This window comes from Taudactylus pleione, unplaced genomic scaffold, assembly GCF_031769625.1.
Source record: "Taudactylus pleione unplaced genomic scaffold, aTauple2 ptg000129l, whole genome shotgun sequence".
In the NCBI taxonomy this organism is placed as follows: Eukaryota; Metazoa; Chordata; class Amphibia; order Anura; family Myobatrachidae; genus Taudactylus; species Taudactylus pleione.
Window position 1 is genome coordinate 4107134 of NW_028284531.1, and position 22013 is coordinate 4129146.

General features: G+C 41.3%; 1 protein-coding gene across 6 annotated transcripts in view; it reads left to right on the top strand.

Annotated features, from left to right (window-relative positions):
- The window catches only part of SEMA6D (semaphorin 6D), a 170225-nt gene that overhangs the window by 142302 nt on the left and 5910 nt on the right, over positions 1–22013 (top strand). For 4 of the 6 annotated variants that reach the window (XM_088472784.1, XM_088472782.1, XM_088472785.1 and 1 more), the window contains exons 8-18: positions 1062–1181; positions 1639–1727; positions 3161–3378; positions 3500–3631; positions 3812–3967; positions 7359–7532; positions 11143–11283; positions 11371–11448; positions 11923–11981; positions 12316–12372; positions 13000–13167. In XM_088472784.1, coding sequence (XP_088328910.1) covers positions 1062–1181; positions 1639–1727; positions 3161–3378; positions 3500–3631; positions 3812–3967; positions 7359–7532; positions 11143–11283; positions 11371–11448; positions 11923–11981; positions 12316–12372; positions 13000–13167 — 1392 coding nt within the window. The remainder of the gene's footprint in view (positions 1–1061; positions 1182–1638; positions 1728–3160; positions 3379–3499; positions 3632–3811; positions 3968–7358; positions 7533–11142; positions 11284–11370; positions 11449–11922; positions 11982–12315; positions 12373–12999; positions 13168–22013) is intronic. The other 2 variants (XM_088472786.1, XM_088472787.1) reach the window with 2 other exon arrangements.

Genomic DNA, 22013 nt, shown 5'->3' on the forward strand with positions numbered 1-22013 from the left:
GCTTATTGTTGACTGAGTGGTAGGAATTTTTACATCCATGTATAATAACATATAACAGAACTGAGCAGAGGCTTGGCTATTCCAGAACCTGCTGGAGAATAGTGACAGAGCGCTCCACATCCCATTTTAGCAGCTAAGGGATATACTGGATCTGGGCAAAAGGCACTTAGGGTTCCTGTGCGATCCAAATCATTTTATTTTCACCAGAAGTGGTCTGCTCTCACTATGGGCCTGATTCAACAGGGCACGCAAGTGCACTGCTGACCGCAAAATCCAGATTATCGGGAATCTGCGCGTGTGCAGGATCCATTCTGTGAGTGTGCAGAATGGGTTCTGCATAGTCGCACGCAGACCCTTGAATGCCTCTGCCTGCTTGACAGGCATTTAAGGGGCGATTGACAGGCATTTAAGGGGTGGGGCGGGGACACCCGGAGTTCCCGGAACGGGGGCGTGTTCGTCCTGTTTTCCGGGATTGGCCATCCCAGTATCTGCGTTGATCAACGCAGTGTCCTGGGCTCGCAAGCCGGCCAGTCTGAGTAAGCTGAGGCTTACTCAGCTGGCCGGAGGCAAGGCGCCGTCCACCATCGCGAACCATCAACCACCGATGGTTGCGATGGTCAACCCAGCCTGCTACCTCCGTCACAGTGCTGGGATCGCAAATGCCACAGGGGGTGTCGTACACCTCCTGCTGCATTTGCTTAATAGCAAGGATCGCAATTGCAAAGCTGCCTGCATGCAGCTTTGCAATTGCGATCCTTGCTGAATCAGGCCCTATATCACACAGTGTTGCTCCAACTGTTTTGTATACTGGGCTTTTCTCATAGCAATTAAAACTGTGCAAAAAAGGTACTGAAATACCATACTTAATGTAAATATTTTTGCTACCACCCAACCATGTAGTGTTCTGAGAATCCTTATATTGCAATCATTATACTTTCCATGTGGGTATCGCATTCTGCCTGGATATAATTCATTTGAGAAAGTGTTTTAATAATTGCTGTGTGTATATATCCCTATTGTTAAATTGGTCATCTCATCAGGAGTTCTGCTTTTTCTCCCAGATGGAAAGTTATACTCTGCTACCATGGCTGACTTCCAGGCCAGTGACGCTGTGATCTATCGAAGCATGGGGGATGGATTTGCTCTGAGGACAATTAAATATGACTCCAAGTGGCTAAAAGGTACTTGAGACCTGGCTTTTTATTAATAACGACATAGAGATCAGACACCTACTTGATTTGGGAATGAAGCGTAACACAGTTTAATAGTACTTCTCAGAAATACTCTGCATATTAAACACCCTGGAACCTTTTAGGTATGACTCGGCTATATCTAGAATGCTGATACATCAAGGTCTTTACTCTAAATGCATATTTTTCCCCCTTTGCAAAATGGTTTATGATTGATTCTGCAGTAAAAAAAAAAAAACTTAACTGTAATGTAAATCCGTCGAGGCCCTTTTACACTCCATTAGGCAGCATTAAAGACTACAAGATCAATTAAGTTTGAATCCCCTCATTTATGCATCAAGTCAGGAATATGTAAGCTCACCGGGTTTTGCATATTAGTTATAAATTCAAGATGTGTTTTGCGTGAAATTTAGCTAATATATACGTATCCTGTCTCCTTACTTCCTAGAACCACATTTTCTGCATGCTATAGAATATGGAAGCTATATCTACTTCTTTTTTCGGGAGATTGCTGTGGAACATAATAATTTAGGCAAGGTAAGTGCAGATTTGGGATGTTCCAGGTCTTAGTGATTGAACCGGTGCTAGTTGAGATGTGGAGTTAAGTTCTCAGTAGAAATCTGGTTTACCAGCTAGAACAAGTCAGCGCTTGCAAAATCTCTCTGCTGTTATAAAATTATCTATAGCCTTGGGGCTGTTCATTTTCATCTGCTTCATAGTCTTACCCACAGTTTCTATTACTGTGATATTTGCTTCACTTTTCTTTAATTAATCTTCAAAGATGGACTTTACGTGACCTAGAAAGCTAAGTGTACATTGTAAAGCCTAGGTGTGTTTTAGATTGGTAAACTCGAAACTGTACAAAAATAATACATGGCTTATCCCAAGAACAAAATGGCTGGCAGAATCCTGCCCGACCCTGATTAGGAAACCACTTTATTTCTTGGCAAGGATTAAATGCCTAAATATGTTTATATTTCAACAGAGGTTCCATTGTGCCTCCCAAATGTTAAATATTTAAATGACACAAATGCAGTTTATGATACTTTGGCTACATTATAGACATTCCACTGTAAATTATTAAACTATTTACGCATGGTTAATTAAAGACTTCACAAAAGGTGGGGAATCTGCGCGAATGTTATGGGCTTTGCTCAGCGGTGCATTAAAATGGACATCAGGCTGCAGTTAAATTCGGTCTGCTTTCTTTCAGGGCTTAATTCAGATAAACTGGAGTTTGCTGAAAGCAAACTTGTACACAGTTTTGTGAACCTAGAAGCGACCAGTATACACTTGTCTTTCTTTGTCTACGTGTACAGTAAAAGTCTTTTCTTTTTAAAGGAAGGAATTCAGATTATTCACGTACTTTAAAAATAGCAGTGTCACGCAAGACTAGAACATGAGGCATTTAATTGTCACCTAAGGGATTGTGGCGTAAACATGTAAATTCCTCCCACAATTATTTAAATTGTGGGTTGTTTTTGTTAATTCATGAGGCAATGCTATTTTAATAGGAGGAATATTTGATAATTATATTATTACTTTTATTTATATGGCGTGTGTCCATTGCACTGAACAGTGACAATTACAATGATGCATAAACTAATCACTATCAAGAGGTTCAAACAGACAGTACAAGGGAAATCTAACAGTGATCTATTTAGACAAATTAGTGAGTTCCAGATAATAACAGTGGCACTAAATTACCCAATGCCCTGGGAAGTGCAGACAGAAAGGATCAGAGTCGCTGGCTGTTATTGGGGACACGTTGAAGACAGGGAGAGAACCAAGAGGGTGGAGGGCCCTGCTGGTGAGAGCTTACAGTCTAGGGGAGATACATCTTAGGTAGGATTTTACTATAGTCTGTTCTAAGCACTTTTGGCTCATTTTAACCTTTTGACACTAGTGTTTATGATTACTCTTGTTGATTTCTAGTAATCTTCCCTTAAGGCTGTGGTTGAATTTTGCAGGCTGTTCATTCCCGTGTGGCACGCATATGCAAAAATGACCTGGGGGGATCGCAGAGAGTTCTGGAAAAACACTGGACGTCATTTGTGAAGGCAAGGCTCAACTGCTCTGTTCCAGGGGATTCTTTCTTCTACTTTGATGTTCTGCAGTCTATAACAGACATAATAGAAATCAATGGCATCCCTACTGTTGTCGGCGTGTTTACTACACAGCTAAATAGGTAAAGAGAAGAACAATCTGACTTCAAATAGAGTCCTTCACTTTCTTCTCGGTTCTACAATAGTTTTCATTGAATTGTGCACACCAGAAAGATTCTCAGTTTTTCTTTTCACCTCTCTCAGTATTCCAGGTTCAGCGGTTTGCGCTTTTACTATGGATGACATTGAGAAGGTATTCAGAGCAAGGTTTAAAGAACAAAAGACTCCAGACTCTGTTTGGACAGCTGTACCTGAAGACAAAGTACCCAAACCAAGGTATTAAGCAAAAAAGATTGGCTCTACAGATAATAACAATAGAGAAAAAAAAGCACAGCTCTACAAAACATGGTTGTGCACCTTTCTGTATTCAAATGGAGTTTTGGCTTCTTATATCCCAAAACTCTGTGACTAATGATGTATTTGCTTCCATTTACCAAAGGTTCTCTCTTGTTTCAGGCCTGGCTGCTGTGCTAGACATGGCCTTGCCGAAGGTTACAGGGCCTCCACTGAATTTCCAGATGATACACTGGCCTTTATCAAGTCCCATCCGTTGATGGATTCTGCAGTTCCTTCTATCACCGAAGAGCCTTGGTTCACTAAAACCCGTGTCAGGTACAATATTAAGCATAAAAGCACACTTCAAATGGGATCTTTTAACTATGAAATATTTTTCTATATAGAATGGGATGATGGTAAACAGACGAGCAATGGGGTCATATTTTGCGGTAGACATTTTGGGCCTCAGTCAGAGGTGGGCACATACTGAACGCATAGCTGATGTTGGAGGAGTTGAGCGGTTATTTGCTGCTACGCAAAAAAAAAAGTATGATCCCTGCAGAGCATGAGTGTACGCTGTTGCGTACAGAATTGCTGGCATTAGGGACAGCGAGGAAGAATCATGGGCGTTTGTGGGAGGTGGCCTGAAGTGTTTGCAGAAAAAGTCTGTCCAGGGGTGTGTCAGTGAACACAGAAAAAGAAGAAATATGTAGTGAAAACCACTACACTTCCTGGCGCTTAATAATATATAGGTAGTATAATTTGATAACACTAGCTGCAAGTAAAGGGTTTAGTTAGGACCATAGAAATAACAGAAAAAACGAAAAAAATCTTTATTTACTGCGCATAGTGGTATTGAGGTATTCACATTCAATAATTGAAATATATTGGTGTTTGCTTTCTATTAAAACACAGGAGGCTTGCATATAATTAACCAGCAATAGTTTTAATCACATAATCTAGACAGTATAAAACCACAAATAAAATCACAATTAATATAGCAGCATACTTCAAAAGAAGACAATGTTGATTCTAGTATAATAAAATTCCCATATAGAATTTGAGATTGGATAAGAAAGCCTTGCATGCATACAGAGCTGTTAAATCACCACTCCTGTGTGGAAATAGTCCGTGTTACCAGCTCATTAGGTGCTAGTGTTACAAGTGAATCTTTAAGTCTTATATTTGAAAGCAAGTAAGCATTAAGTTGCAATATTAATGTTCTCACAGAGCAGCCTGAAAAATTGCACTCCGCAGTGTTGAGTGATATTCTGGCGTCCCAGTAGTACTCACAAAGTCTTGCAGCTTGAATATAAGTGTATCAGTACCTCAGTCCAAATGGGCAGGTATAATTCCACCTTTAAATATCCCCAACTCGTTGTTTTTGGCGTGGCTTCACAGAAATATCCAGAGCCGGGTGCCTTCCTCCGTGCAAGGTTATGGTTCTCTGATGGTGGACCGTAGGAGATGCTTTTTGCGGTGGTAATCAGCCACTGCTGCTTGTGTTCCTGCGGACCAGATGGTAATGTCCGTGTAGGAACAGGTGGCAGGCAACAGTGAAGGGGAGCAGTGGATGCGGCAATGATGTCCGCTGTAGCGGTAGTTCTCAGCCCCTGGAAAACGGACCTTTGGGTATTCAGATGGCTAGTAGGCTTGTCTGGTGCAGCGAGCGTGGTTGGAGGGTGAAGGGTCAATGCGTTTCGTCCCGTCAAATACCGGGACTTTCTCAAGACTGGAGACTCAAGTCCATAGTGTTGCCTTATATTCCTCCAAAGTCACATTAATTAGCTAATTAGTCTGTCGCACCTGGTTACAATTCTTTATGTATTATCACTCAAATTAGAGTACTTCTGTCTCATGAACATATCTTTTACACAGTTATACTGAATAGACATATTAAAATATATTATATTGTTCCTACATTGAACTGACATTCGTTACTAGTACTCAATAGTTTCAATAAATATATAGAACAAAAATAAGCAAAAAGGAAAAGAAAAAAAAGACTATTAAATAAGTATAAAATGCATGATAGACGTAAATTAAAAAATAAAATCAACAAACCTCCTATGGTTATACAGAGATAGAGATATTTTTTATTATTTTATTTATTATTTGTATGATTATCATCCCATAATGATTAGTCTATTCATTTTATGTAGGGAATATGAGTATTCTAATAATACTACAATAACCCAGATAAACATGTAAGCATGCATATACATAATATACCAATAAAAATATATATAAAAATATAATAAATAACATACATACTCATATAACACTAGCACCTAATGAGCTGGGAACATGAACTATTTCCACACAGGAGTGGTGATTTAACAGCTCTGTATGCATGCAAGGCTTTCTTATCCAATCTCAAATTCTATATGGGAATTTTGTTATACTAGAATCAACATTGTCTTCTTTTGAAGTATGCTGCTATATTAATTGTGATTTTATTTGTGGTTTTATACTGTCTAGATTATGTGATTAAAACTATTGTTGGTTAATTATATGCAAGCCTCCTGTGTTTTAATAGAAAGCAAACACCAATATATTTCAATTATTGAATGTGAATACCTCAATACCACTATGCACAGTAAATAAAGATTTTTTAGTTTTTTCTGTCAGTGAACACAGTTGCATTCTCAGTCGCAGAGTCACAGCCTCAGAGGCCATGTTTATACAGATTTAAGAAGGAGACACTGTGCCTGCCATAGACTGGTGCAAGGGTCGATAGTGCGCCGATTTTGTGGATTGACAGAACCATCGGCGGAGTTGCATTGTCCCATGGGCATTAAAAGTGGGTGTCTCAGGGCTTTCACTCTCTAGTGCTCGCTAGTACACAAGGGGGAGGCTGAAACGTGTATTTGCATATTACCGCCGCTGCGACCCTGCAAAAAGTGCATCTCTGAATCAGGCCATTTATGTGCTGAGACAATATTCAGCCTATCAATTCACTGGGGTATAAGACATTACTCCAGACTCAGGGCCTGATTCAGTTTGGATCGCAGTTGTTAATATGCACGTAATTGGGCGATTGTTGCGTACTGCGCATGGATCGCAGTGCACGTGTGTGAACAGGCCACAGCATTCGGGACTGCGATCGCAGTGACTACGCAGATCCATCGCACAGTGATTGACAGGAAGTGGCGTATGTGGGTGGTGATGGGGGGTGGTGACGAATTGCAGTCGTGCCATTGCGTTTGAACGCCGATGCAGGGGGCATGCATAAATTGTCCTCTGCGATGCCTTACGCAGCTTGAGGACTCATAGCGTGCGCTGAAGTTAGCAATTTATCAGTAAGGTCTGACCTTGTGCAAGTGTGCCTGAGGCTGCGATGGTACTCGATGTTACCGATAGTTTTGCTGTCTTGCTAAACATTACGGATGTGTATAAGGTAAAGTAGGTGTCCTTATGTTCTGCTGCGGTGGCATAGCGATCGCAATGGATTAGCATACTATCGCAGTTGAACTGCATGAGTAATCGCTATTGCAGTCGCAATAGCGATCCTTACTTAATCAGGGCCTCAGTCACATTACTAATAAATTGATAGAGCCACAAATGGCTGCCAGCTCTGTGTTTAGGTGACTGATCCACTTTAGTCAGTTATTGTGAATAAAATTATGGTTTTTGTTATATTTTTGTGAGAATTATCATCTGTGGTTACCATTCGACCCTAAAAGCCAGTGTATTATTATAACTATATTTTGTTTATGAATTTCAGGTATAGATTGACAGCTGTAGCAGTGGACCACCTGGCTGGCCCTTACCTCAACTATACAGTCATGTTTGTAGGCTCTGAAGCTGGCATTGTACTAAAGATCTTGGCTAAGACTAATCCATTATCTCTGAATGACAGTGTATTGCTGGAAGAAATTGACGCCTACAACCGTGCTAAGTGAGCATTACCCTGTACAAAAGCAATGTATTGATTCCACATGCATGTTAGTCTCCTATATAAAGCTGGGCCTTCTCAGTCTGCTTACTTTTGTTAATAGTAGGAAATACACAAGAAAGAATATAGGTTTAAACCTGAAATTATATATTTAACATAATAATCTGCAAATAATTGTATTGAGAACTGTTATTGAGTATTACAAATGACAAAAAACATGCCTCAAAGAATAAATGCTCAGAACTGTAACCGTTTACACATTGTTCCTAAAAAAAACAAATTTTCATTATTTTACTGTAATTTTAGAAATTATATTTAAAAAATTATGTCTAGGAGTTATGACATTGACAATTCGATGGGTTAAAATAATGACTTTTATAATTGGATGATCCATTATTTTTCTTTGCTAATATCAGGATCGTAGTCAGAATCTGAGAAATTTCTAAACTTTTTATTGTCAACTTTACAGAAAGTTGGGAGAATGAACATCCCTAGGCAGGGCTGCCAGTATATCTATTGGGCAGTGGAAGTAGGGGGTGTAGTCAAGTATGTGGGGGCGAGGTAACACCCTGTTGTAAATACCAGGGTTCTCCTCACAATGCTGCGCCACTGAAGAGGTGTGGCCATGCCAATTTGTGACATAGCTGCGCTTCCTAGACAGGTCCCCGCCTCCTTTCAGCACTTATTGGTTAATAAAACTGTCCACTCCATAAAGAGATTCAGGAGATCACCTGAACTTACATACAATGGTCACCTGAACTTACATACAATGGTCACCTGAACTTACATACAATGGTCACCTGGACTTACATACTGTGGTCATTTGGACTTGCATACAGTGATGTAAATAAGAGGATCTGATAAATTACTTTTGAGGAATTAAAAGCCCTTAAGAAATGAGAAGCAGGGACTGAAATATTGGCAAGTTAGGATAAACAGGTGGATATTGCCCAGCAAATCAGAAGTGACCCTATACATCATACCCAGCAGTGATTGCACACATTGGGGCTGATCAGAGCTGCACACTGCTGTGATCGCTTTAGTGTCTTTGTTTGTAGTTGTGTCTGTGACTATATGCTAATGCTGGTATCAGCCCTTCCCCTGGTGTACAGCCATGCGTCTGACTGTGCAGTGACTGAGACACCCACTCTGTGCATCTTTATATGCAATAATCCCGCTTGGTGTGTCTTTATATACACAAACATGCATCAGCCCCATGCCAGGTGCAGAATGACCACCAGAGTATGGCCTCCAGTGCAAGAAATTAAGCTTCTGAGTTCGCAACCAGTTATTCGACACTCCCATAAGACAGTGGATCTCTGCGAGTCTGAATAAACACCACTCGGGAACACCCAATGCATTTCTGAGACTGCATCTCTATAGCTAATGCGCCTTGGAGTGTACACATTGCAGTACGCATGCGCTGTGCAAATTTGTAACAACTTAGATGCATGCGCATTTGAAAATCATTGACCATTTGCACAGATATTAACTTTGCCTGTGCAGCCACTGCTTACCAGCACTGAGCAATGGACATAATGGTAGCACAGGGCTGGTAAAAGCAATGAGCTGGATATAATGTGTAGAGTCACTTCTGAGTATAGTATATGGAGGGTGCATGGTAATAGTGGGGTGGGGAGGGCCTCTGACGATTTCTAACTATCTACGAACCTAATGAACTGACCTCATCTCTAGTACACAAAGCTGAGTTCAAATAAAGTCCATGGGTTGATTGTTTATCTTCCCCTGCTTTCCCCAAGTGCTTTTGGCAATGAGATCATTTGAGAGTAGGTTTGATGCATTGGAATAAGGTTTTAGATGATATTTCTAAAGGTCCATCTGGTGCAAAGGCTGATTGGAAACCAGCTCTGCTTTGTAAGAAAATGGGGAGTGGACCTTTTCCTGTAGGTTGTGTTTGCTCAGAGATAAGCGAAATCAGCATAGTATGTGCTTCCTACTGAGGTGTATAAGACGGGTGTTTCAGAGCATTGTTCACTGACCGAATCCACTGAGGAAAGAAATTATTTCATACATTATGCTGACAAAGAACAGTACTAAGGTTTATTCTTTTCCATTTTTTAAATAAAATTCTTCTGAAGCAGCCCCAGAGATGCAGTTGTTGCTGGGTGCATTGATCTCTATAACCACAGCTCCAGTATTACATTTCCATGTGTTGGATGCAGTATCTTTAGTGCAATTCAGTTTTAGCTATGTTTAGGTGTGAACAGACAGGAGCAACTGTCATAGGGGTCAATGAATCTATGCGACAGACACATTTCTCAGTAGGTTCACAAGCTCTGTCCACTGTCAGTTCTCCCTGGAAAAACACTTATATACGGATGATCCTCATGGCAGTGTCATACAAATGATTCAAATGCTGCCATTTAAGGATGATGGTTAATTCCTAAAGAAGTAATATATAGTAACGACTGGAGACTTCCATAGGAGGCAGAAAGGGGCTAATACAAAGTTTGGTGCAAATTGCGCCTGAAAATACAGGTGCAGTTTGCATGCAATAAAAAGGCCACAGCTATTGCAAGATACGGGCAGGTCGACATTAGTAGTATATGCATCCCGGTTTGCAGCACACATTTGTCCCTTACACTTATATTCATAGCTGTCCATAAAACTTCAAATACCTCTTTAAAACAGCAGAAACTGCTCCTCATCTGATGCACAAAAGTAAAATGTTTTTGTAATTTCCGCACCCAAAAGCATACTGCATGCTCGAGCAACGAAGAAAACATCTGTTAGCATTAGCGGAGCATTTGCAAGCAGCCAATCAAAAGTGGTTCACTTTTACTTATAGCTGTCATCAATCGATATTTATACCTGCCCCTAACCTCCTGCACATATACAGTCAGGAGCATAAATATTGGGACATTGACAGAATTTTCATATTTTGGCCTCTATTCACCACCACAATGGCTTTGAAATGAAACAAACAAGATGTGCTTTAACTACAGACTTTCAGATTTAATTTGAGGGTAATTACATCCAAATCAGGTGAACGGTGTAGGAATTACAACGGTTTCTATATGTGCCTCCAAATTCTGTCAATGTCCCAATATTTATGCACCTGACTGTATATATGCATCTATTTCCCAGTCTGCATGTGCTTGCAGTTGCGCAAATGCCTCCTTCATATTCTCAGCCTAAGTTACAATGCTCTTTCCCTCCACCATCCCGACTCTCCAGGCAGAGGCTGGCGTAAGTGCCAGAATCCCACAAATCTGTATAGGCGCATATGCGTATGGCCCCTTTTCAGGGAATGAGAGGAGTGGCATAATGCAAGATACGTTACTATAACTAGCATAGTACTTATTCTTCATCAGGCACACGATAGCCAGTTTTGAGTCTTCATTCATTACTATGTACGAGTGCTTTAGTGTCACACTTAAAAGCTGACATCTTTAGGGCTACAAAAAAAAAGCAATTTGGAGGAAGGTAATTGATGCCGCGGGAGAAGAAATTATTACTTGATTTTTGGAAATTATAGACTAAATTAAGCAAAACAAGAAATCTTTCTTTTTATGTAACACCCACCTGAAGGCTTAAACTACAAACGCAACTCCCTATGTATATGAGTGACATGGTATCATCTGTCTTGTAGGTGTTATGGGGACAGTGAAGAAGACCGAAGAGTTCTCTCTCTACAGATGGACAAAGATCACCATTCCTTATTTGTGGCGTTTTCAGGTTGCATCATAAGGCTCCCACTTAGTCGTTGTGATCGATATGGCTCTTGCAAAAAGTGTGTATCACTTTCTTTATGAATGGTTGCAGAATTGTTGCCCATTACATTACAAGTCCTTAACAAATGTTTCTCGTTTATCCGTAGGTCTTGCATCAGTTCCAGAGATCCCTACTGTGCTTGGTTAAACCATGAAACCTGCGGCAGAGTGGAGCCTGGCATATTGTACGTGTGATTGCGCTCTATTGCTGCTGAGTATTGATATATTGAATGTTACTGGAATGCCTAAACCATTTTATTAGGATTATATATTTCTTCCTTTCGTCTCAATGCGTGTTGATGTGACTGAAATTATTTTGTTTAGTAATAGAAATTGCTCTGTGTATTTTATATTGTATTCCTAACGTAATACTTCTGAGACAGAAAACATTAATCCTAGCAGGAATAGTAATATCTGCTTTCAATCCAGTTGGGAGGTAAAGTATTGCTCCTCTGGAGAATCCTATTAATTATCACAGAATGATCCTGCTGTACAAACAAGCGTAAATTGGCTTTCTATGTTTACACAATATTTTATGTCTTGTTGGATCTTGCAGTTCTGATGCCATTTTTATACATGTAAAGTAGAAACAGTGTAGAACCTGTTGGCTCTGCTAATATATTTCCTAATAACTGTTTTTTTTTTCTTGCTCTGTGCAGCTTTGGGTATGAACAGGATGTGGAGCATGGTAACACGGCACAGCTTGGAGATTGCCATGGTAAGTACCTAACACTGACGGCTAATCTGTGCATCGTAGTAGTGGAATACGAATTACACTCATAATGCACATACCACCTTTCGACCTTAACCTCTTTTCATGAACTAAGCTGTCCTGCATTTAATACCAAAAGTGAAATGTTGTTTTTTTCTTTGTAAATACATTTTTTGGCTATGTGCAACTGCTTAAGGACTTCTATATATATATAGATATATAAAAATAGAAACATAATTATCATAAAATAAATTTCTATTTTTGCTTATCATTATTATTTTATAACTTTTTTTTTTTCATTTGGTTTCTTTTTACTGATGACCTGTTCCTTTAATTTTAGAAAAAATGTCTACTACAACTACACCAGATTACAAAATATTTGGCGATCCAACATCTGGTTAGTTTTATTAATTTTATCTAAAATAAATTGCCTTTTCTTTCGGTTCAGCATTTTCTGCTCTTATGACCCCCCACCCCCACCCCCACCCCTTTCGCAGTTGGCCTCATTTTTGTGCTTCAACTTCATGCACTCACTAATTGCAAGGATAGATAGCTGTCCTTTTTTGTTTGTTAATTTTTAAAAAGAAATAAATCAATCACCTTTGTGTGACCGCATGTTACCCGATTGCCCGTCATTGATTGATGCGTCAAATATTTTATTAAAAGTCTAATTAGTATGTGACATTTCCACAGCATGAAAGCCAGCCAGCTTTCATTACTGCTATCCATACATTTGTCAAAACATGTTTCTCATCTATTAGTTATAGATGACGGTCACATTTTTCATATTACATCTCTATATTTGATTGCACATTTACTCAAATGTGTATTGCTGAGCTTTAAACGTTTGTCTTGTTCTGTTTTGTATGACTTCAATGGCTCAAAGTATTTACACAAAAGTAGTAACATAATTAATTTATTAGACTTGTTACAGATTATGATGTAACATATTAGTTATATTGGTATAAATAAGTAGAGCTGTATGTTTGAATACAATTTAATGAACATTTGTTTGCTACCACAGACATTGAAGTTCCTCCCACTTCTGTAACCACAATGACAAGTAGCCCAGTCATTCTACCTAAAGTGATTGGTTCCTGGAAACCCAGAATGACTGGCTCTCGGAAATTTGTATATGAAGATGACCCAAACTCCTCTGATTATATTGATACATTAACAGGTGTCCCAAATGGTAAGGCCTTAAAGGGGAATAACACACTGAGTGGAAATCTGCAGCAACCAAATTCAATTTAGCATTTTAAATGATGTGTATTCTGAGCAGACATGCATCAGATCTACAGTATATCACAGTGTTGCTGTAAGTGGGCTGACTGTGGGCCTGATTCAGCAAGGATCGCTATTCTGCTTATACGCACGTAGCGCAGTTGCGGTGATATGTAAATGTTTGCATTCGCATTCCGGTCGCAGCCTAACATAAGGACACCCACTTCCACTTACTCACATCTGTATACTTGGGCAACATAGCAAAACAATCTGTAACATCGGATCCATACACACAGTTAAGGCAAGTCAGACCTCACTCAGGAATTTCTTACTTCAGCGCACACTATGAGACCTCAGGCGGCGTCTGGTATTGCAGTAACTAATTTAAGCACGCCCCTGCAACGCCATCCCAACGCACTGGCACGCCTGCGTTCGCCCGACCACTCCGTCCCCCATCACCACTCACAAAAGGCACTTCCTGTCAATCACTCTGCCTTGGGTCTGCGTATCCTCTGCGATCGCAGTTCATATCGCAATAGCTAGTTAAATGCATGCGCAGTACTTAACAATTGGCCGATTGCCTGCTTATAAGCAACTAAGTAATCGGTTATATGAGTAGCCCTATAGTCACGCAGAATGGCCGCCTGAGCTGAGCCGTCGGAACCACTCTATCTGTGTATGGGATCGTAGATGCAGACTACAACACACCCTGAAAACAGCTGGGACACGCCTGCGTTCTGTGCCGCATCTCTCCCAAACGGTCCCTGACTGTCAATCACTTTGCAAAGTAATCCTCCCAGCTAGCGGCATCTCAAAGGAACCTTGGCGTGTACACGCAGTTGCTCAACTGCGTAAATATCTGAATATCGTATATTTCTAATGCTGGCCATACACTCTACAATTATCGGGACGATCCGCCCGTTATCGTCGGATCGCCGCGATAATTGTAGCGTGTGGGGAGGGGCGACCGAGGGTTAAATATTGCTCGGTCGGGCATGCTGGATTGTCCAGCATGCCCGTCCGATGCGATATTTAGCGGGTAAACTGTCGGCCGCATCGTGCAGTGTATGCCCAGCGCAGCCGACAGACAGACATTTCCTGTGTTCCTTCCTACGTAAAGAACAGGGAAATGTCTCCGCCCCCGGGGGCGGAGCGCGGATGTCGGGCTATACACTGTGAGATTTCTCTCACAGTGTATGCCGCGTCTATCTGCGGCTGGCAGGCTGCCAGATAAAATGTCTGTCGGTCTGACAGACATTTTATCTGGTAGTGTATGCCCAGCATAAATCAGGCCTAGTGAACTACGCAGTAACAAAGTAACTACTATAAATGTGTGGCAGATTTCCACTCAGACATGGCAGTGTATTTTTGTTTTTGATTTATTTTATGTTGAATGCATTTTTTTTTTATTTTATTTTGCTTATTTTTTGTTCACTAATTGTGCGAAAAACTAGTGTTACTTAGTTCAGGAAAAAAACAACATTATACAAGACACATATTATATTCACAGAAAAATTATGAGACATTACATTTAATGATTTTAAGATTACATGATTTTATAGGAGTTTTCCACTCCACACTGGTACATTGGTAGAGGTTCTTGCCAGGTTCCTGGTACTTGCTGTATTTGGGGAACTCTGCTGAAATAACAAACACTATATACTAATATGTTTGGTGCAAGGTTTCTCCAAAAAAATCTAAAGTGTTATAGCTTTATGTAATTTAGCAGCAGGTTACGAGAAAGAATGGAGAACTTAGCGCAGGTTAGTTTATATACCAATAGCACACTACACATCTGATATCTTTTAAGTCAAAAAATATGTATTTAATGCTCAGTGATTAGATCAAGGTTTGGCTGCTTATTACTATTTTTTTTTTTTACTATTCCGAATGTCTATTTTCCATCTGTGTTCTTTTTTTGTTATATACTAGTTATATTGTCTGTTTTTATGTTCCGTTTTTATTGAGTTCTTCAGTTCTTTTCTCAATTCTGTGTTCAAGTTTGTTTTTTCTTTGCACACTGCCAATAAAGCTGATAACCCGGAGCATTAAATGTTCAAAGGCCTTCCCACTAACAGAAACCAGCTCTCTCTATACTTTTATCATTCACTCAGTTTTAGTTCAAGTGTCTCTACGACAAAGTAAAGTAAACAGTAGAGCTCAGGTTAGAGCACTCGTCTCCATTCTAACCATTTGTGTTTAAACTTTCAGAGCACTTTCCTTTCAGACTTTCCTATGTGTGAAGAGTTTAACTTCTTGTATGTCTGTGGTTGCCGACTTACCTTCTTTGAGGAGTTAATGAACACTAACCTCATTTTTTTCTTTCTAGGTCAGATCTAGAATCCATTCTTTATTGCTTCATGTAAAATACACTTATGGTGCGTACACACTGGGCGATTAAAGTGGACGACTGAACGATAACGATATCGTTATCGTTCAGTCGTCCACTTTATCGTCCATTTTTAATACAAAAAAGATGAACGATGACGACGACGCGTGTTCCCGCGGGTCGTTCGTCATCCTCGTTCATCGGGCTGACATGCAGGCCAACCTGACGACCTCGTCAGGTTGCTGCATGTCAGGGAATGGGTGAGAGAGCCCGGCACTGAACGATATCGCTAATGATATCGTTCAGCGGCTGTGCTCAATGTCATGAACGACATTGAGCACAGCCTGCCGGGGACACACTAGACGATATCGCTCAGGGAGCATATCGTCTAGTGTGTATGCACCTTTAGAGGTTATCAATGAAACCCACTACTTATTTAACATAAACGTGCCAGATTAAATTAACTGTAGCTTAATGGAAGAAATTAATGAATAAGTAGATTGAAACACTGTAAGGGGCAGATTCAGTTATCCACAGTGCTTATTGTGCGGGTAAATCTCCAGGTTTAGCACCTAGAGCTATTCAATTATTCTGCATTTTCCCCGTGGTTACCGAGCGCTAACCCATAGATTCCATGTTAAGTGCCAATCTATGGGTTTCCCTGCGTGTTAAGTCCTGAGGCTGCAAGGAAAGAAATCTGTGGCTTAATGCGCGTGGATGCAGCACTTAATTGAATATTTCTGGGCAGTTGAATATCCTTGTAAGAGTTCTACATATATCAATGGACAGTATGTATCTCTTCTAACCTGTGTTAGTTAATGACACTTTAGCAGTATAGATTCTGCTATGTCACTAATGTGATACACTTTGTGTTTAAGAGAATAGGATTATATGTATGCTGTATTTAATTCCCAGCTGTGGCAATATTCAACTTCCATCCCTGAAAATTATAGCACAGCAACATTAAGTATTTCCGGCGAACTTTTATGGGGTGTTGGTGGCCGCAAGGTGCTAGAGAAATGCGGAACCTTGCAGCCATCTCTGCTAATTGAATTTCTCCCTATAAGTCTTCTGTACTTTTAAATTCCTTAAGTATCGGCTACAGAACAGACATACCGGAAGCACAAGTGGACAGATCCGTGGTTAGATATTGTGAGCAGAAACCGCATAGAGACTTTTGTTGGCCTTATTAGTTTAGTCGATCGTGTTCATATTAGTGGATCACTGTAATAATGTTGTTGTGAACTGGACACTGACTGTCAATGTCTTATGATTTTATCCCAACCCTTTATGCATATAAGATTTATTTTTAATGTGCTTCAATCCTTACAACTCAAATAATGTGTGGAAAAATATATTTGCCAAACATTAAAATATTGATACAGTGACAGTATATTTCTGTATACAGCAATGAAAATAGGTATGACATGATGAAAATGCAATGTAAATAATATAAGATAGTCTTGTTTTAGAAGAGACCATCTACAGTGTTTGAGACATTAGTTTTTCAAAACTTTGTCATTTAAAGTGAAGATTGATTTTTTTGTTTGGTTCACCGATGTCACATCGTTTAGCAATATATTCCCACTACGGCCCTAACTGTGTGGAGTTTGTATAGTCTCCCTGTGCTTGCGTGGGTTTCCTCCGGGTACTCCGGTTTCCTCCCACACTCCAAATATATATTGGTAGGTTAATTGGCCCCCAACAAATTAACCCTAGTGTGTATGTGTGTGCGCATGTGATAGGGAATATAGATTGTAAGCTCCACTGGGGGCAGGAACTGATGTGACTGGCCAAATATTCTCTGTAAAGCGCTGCGGACTATGTGTGCGCTATATTAATAACTGGTAATAATAATAATATATGGTAATTGCTTTCAGATAGCGTACTGATTCCTCCACAATACATGTAAGAAGTTGTATGCACAGCGTGCAGTGCTGACCAGATTGGTTATAAGCTTACACCATGTATATGGACAATCAGAACCAGATTAAATGTAATTGATTTTCAGTCTGGTAAGAGGAAGGGCAACAGGAACATTTACAAAGAATTTGAGGTCCATCATTCTACAGTGAGAAAGATTTTTACAAATGGAGATAATTTCCAAAAGATCACAAAGAACCCAAACGCGCCAAGCTAGGATCTACAGACCTTTGCTAACATGATATATGTTAACGTTCATTACTCTATCATTATACACAGAATAATAAGTTTGCCTTTTATGGAATGGTAGCACCTTAAACAAAAAGAAAACATTACGGGAAGATGTGAGGCCTTCTATCCAACAACTAAGGCGTGACCAAAATTGGATTGTACAACAGAACAATGGGCCTGATTCAGATCCACATGCAAATGCCATCGTAGTTGCGATATCTCACGGATTGCATTAGCGATAATATGGTAAGGACTCACTCGCCACCCAGTGCTTAGAGACGCCCACTGATTTCATCTCACATCAACTGCTCACACACAAAGTCGGAAACATCAAAATCATTGAACGCGGCAGCTTAGACTTACTCAGAAGGCTGATGGATCTCCATCAGCCTTCTGAGTAAGTCTAAGCTGCCGCAGATACAGGAAACAGTGTTAAATGGTCTTACGCGCCTGTATTTTTCTAACCACCTCCCATTACCTCCCCAAAAAGCTGACTACCTGTCACTCACTTTGCGAGTGAATCCTCTGTGTGTGTGTGATCGCAAAACAACCGCTTACACGCTTGCGCAGTGGCTAGGAATTGCTCAAACTGCATAAACTATATATCGGCATTGTGTGCGGATCTCAATCAGGCCCAATGACCCTAAATACTCCAGCATATCTACAATTAAAAAGAATCAGCGTTTTGGAATGGCCAAGTCAAAGACCAAATATCAACCTAATCAGATGCTATAGTTTAATCTTAAGAAATGAATGCTTTCAATATCAATAAATTGAAGCAGTCTTGTAAGGTGGAATGTATCAAATTTCCCCAAGTATGACATACAAGACTGATAACCAGTGTCAGAAAACAATTACTTTACTTTATTGCAGCTAAAGGTAGTTCCGCAAGCTTCTGAAACATGGGGCATTATTACTTTTTGATTAATGACTTTTTTGTTGAATTAATGATGACAAAGTATAATCTGGTATGTGTTATTTGTCACATTAAGCTAGATTTATCAAATTTTAGGACTTGGTGAAGATGATTGTTTTTTAAATACTCATATGTCGAAACACATATTTTAAAGACAGTGTACTTCTCAGATGACTGTATTTAAATGTAGTTGATGCCAAAAAGTAGTGCTGGTCTATTGTAGTAAATTAGTTCAGGGTGTATGTGGTATCTGGGCTGCCATGAGAAGTGTCACACCCTGGTACCAAGGTGGGCGTGCTTTGGTGTTGCGACACATGGGGATGTAGACCCATGCCGTAATCCCGACGACCTGCTGATAGCTGCGTGGGGGGGAGGGTTAGGGACTCCCGGGGTGACTTAGGGTTAGGCACCCCACTGGGAGGGTTAGGCTTGGGGAGGGGGGGTTAGGTTTAGGCACCCCCCCTTCCCCGGGAGGGTTAGGTTTAGGGTGCGGGGAGGGGGGTTAGCTTTAGGCACTAGGGGGGAGGTTAGGGTTAGGGGTCTTACTCACCTCAGTCGGGGTCTTCATGTGCCAGCCTTCCGGCGTCTGTATTTCATCCACCTGACTTAGGTCTGACGGAAATTCATACCGAGACACATGTCGTGAATCAAAGACCCAACAAGTAAATGCTGCACTACCGCTTTATGGCAGCATGCTATTGAAGAGGTGTGGTCATGCCATTTTGGGGCACAGGCCCTGGTACTTTGAACCCCTCTCTGTCTCTCTCTGCACCCTGTGTGGGTATTTTAAGTTACATTTATATTACAATATATGTTGGAATAAGCATAGTGATTGACTTATAACACATAGTAATTAATCATATCCTTTTCTAATATCACAACCTAAAAACTAGAAATCTGTATCTTGACAAATAATGTAGCCTGCTATAACTTGTTTTCTTGTAAATACAAAATTGAACCTGATATTAGGCAATAACATATACTGTCCTTTGCCTCCTTTAAATGCATTTATAATGTTGTGCATTGTGGTATTTCTATACAGCATTACAGAAAGTCAGGTGAGCCATTACCCCACATACATGGATACCACATCTCCAGTAGTAAAGTTTCCAAGATGATAGAAAACCATTAGAAATTATTTTACAATATTTCTTTGCTCTGTTTTATCCAGCACTTTGGGGATGAACAACTTCCCTCATCAACACACAGTCACCTTCCTTATACCAAGACAGTGGAGATGGAGTATGAAGTTCACACCAGGAGCACCTTTTATTTGCGCTTGTGTGTCTCACATGGCCCAGCCCACATCAAGGTGCATGGGTACAAACCTTTGGGAGTGGACTGTGCAGGGGCGTATTTAGAGAGGAGAGGGCCAGTGTTCACTCACCATCCGGGGGCCCCCTCCTCTCTCCAGCAGCCATGGCGTACTGACAGTTTTGGTAGACTCCGGGTACTAGTCTGTGCCCGGAGTCTACTGCGCATGCGCAGAATGCCAGGAAAGTGGCCGCTGCTGAAATACTCCCGGGGATTTCCCTACTGTGCATGCGCAAAACGCCAAGAAAGTGGCCGCTGCAGCCATTCTTCCAGGGATTTCCCTACTGCGCATGCGCTGAATACCTGGAAAGTGGCCGCTGTGGTCATTTTCCAGGCGTTCTGTGTAGCGCCTCTCCAGCCAACGTGGAACTTTGGAGAGGTAAGTATTAGGAAGTATGGGTGCAGGGTGTGTGGTGTTGGCCCCGCTGGATCCAGGGGCCCGTGTGCCCCGCCCTCCCTGCACCCCTTATAGATACGCCCTTGGGACTGTGGAACAGTTTAAACATTACACCAAAGTCTAACCTCCTAAACCTAACCTCCCCTTCCCCGCCGCCTAATCCTAAGTCCCCCGGGGGGTGCCTAACCCTCCCTCCCCCTAGCCTAACCCTAACCTCCCGGGGGGGTGCCTAATCCTAAATCATCCCTGGGAGCCCTAAACCTTAAACCCTCCCCCGCGGCTGTCCGCGCTCGGCATCACTTCGACCAGGATGCCGGGCACTGGTCTCCCGGCGTCGGTAAAATGACAGGCGTCTAGATTTAGACGCCTGTCATTTAACCCTCGCCGGGATAAAGCAGTCGGGAAGCCGGCCGTCGGGATTACGTCCACCGGCTTCCCGACTGCATACCACACAACTAAATCATGAGAGTGAGGGGACATTGGAACTTATTTGATAATGAGTTACTTTTTTTGTGCATGATTCCTTTTATTGCAGTGCTGGGAATGCACCTGTAAAAGCACTTCTCCACCAAAGGGACCTAAAACTGGATATGTTTTCCACAGACTCTACAATGCTCATTAAAAAAAATAGTAATAAAAAAAGTTTTTTTTAAAGTACCATCTCCTTCCCCAACTCCTTAACTAGCCCCTACAGCCTGGTCTGGTTTCCACTATAACGGGGAGGCAACTATCATATTCCCCCAACCCCCAGCTGATCAATGCAGAGGTGGTGCCTCTATGAGGGGAAGCTTCAAAAACAGTATGTCCTTCCAGAGGCTACCAGCCATGGTGAAAAGTGCTGGGACTCTTCCCACCCCATCAGACTGTGGGTGTAGGGTAATTAACAAGATTTGAACACCTGAAACACCAATTTTACTATCCCAGAGGTTCTCTTATAATTGACAGTGGATTTTGTTGTTTAACCTTTACCAGTTACTTTTTTACTCTACAGCCATTTGACCAATTCACTTATAGAGCCTGATGCGGAGATGAACATACACTTGTTTGCTGACCTATTTTGTGTATTTTTATGCTCCTCGATGTAGCATATGAAAGTTCAGGTGATGCTGAGTCATTCGCATTTCAATCGCATCTACCCTTATGACTGAAGAGGCATAACTGGGCATGGTCACCTAGGCAAGGATCAGTGAGGGCTATGCAGACTTAGATGGGAGCGTAAATATTCCTGTTTCCAGGTGTATCATTTGTACCAAGTATAGGCAGGTGCAAGTCCATAATGGTGTCGCTGAACAAACCAGATGTATTGATAGAGGGTGGGTGTACTGCAAAGATGCTCCCGGGTACATATACACCTCCATGTATGCAATGTAGGAGCAAATACTGTATGGCCGATATGCATTCAGCTCTGCATCCGGTCCATGAAGTCTTACGATGATGTGAGTTTGGTGGTATGCAGTCGGGAAGCCGGCGGACCTAATCCCGACAGCCGGCTTCCCGACTGCTTAATCCCGGCGAGGGTTAAATGACAGACGTCTAAATCTAGAAGTCTGTCATTTTACCGACGCTGGGAGACCGGCACCCGGCATCCCGATCGAAGTGATACCGGGGGCGCCGAGCGCGGACAGCCTTGGAGGAGGGTTAGGTTAGGGGCTCCCGGGGGGGACTTAGGGTTAGGCACCCCCCCGGGAGGTTAGGGTTAGGCTA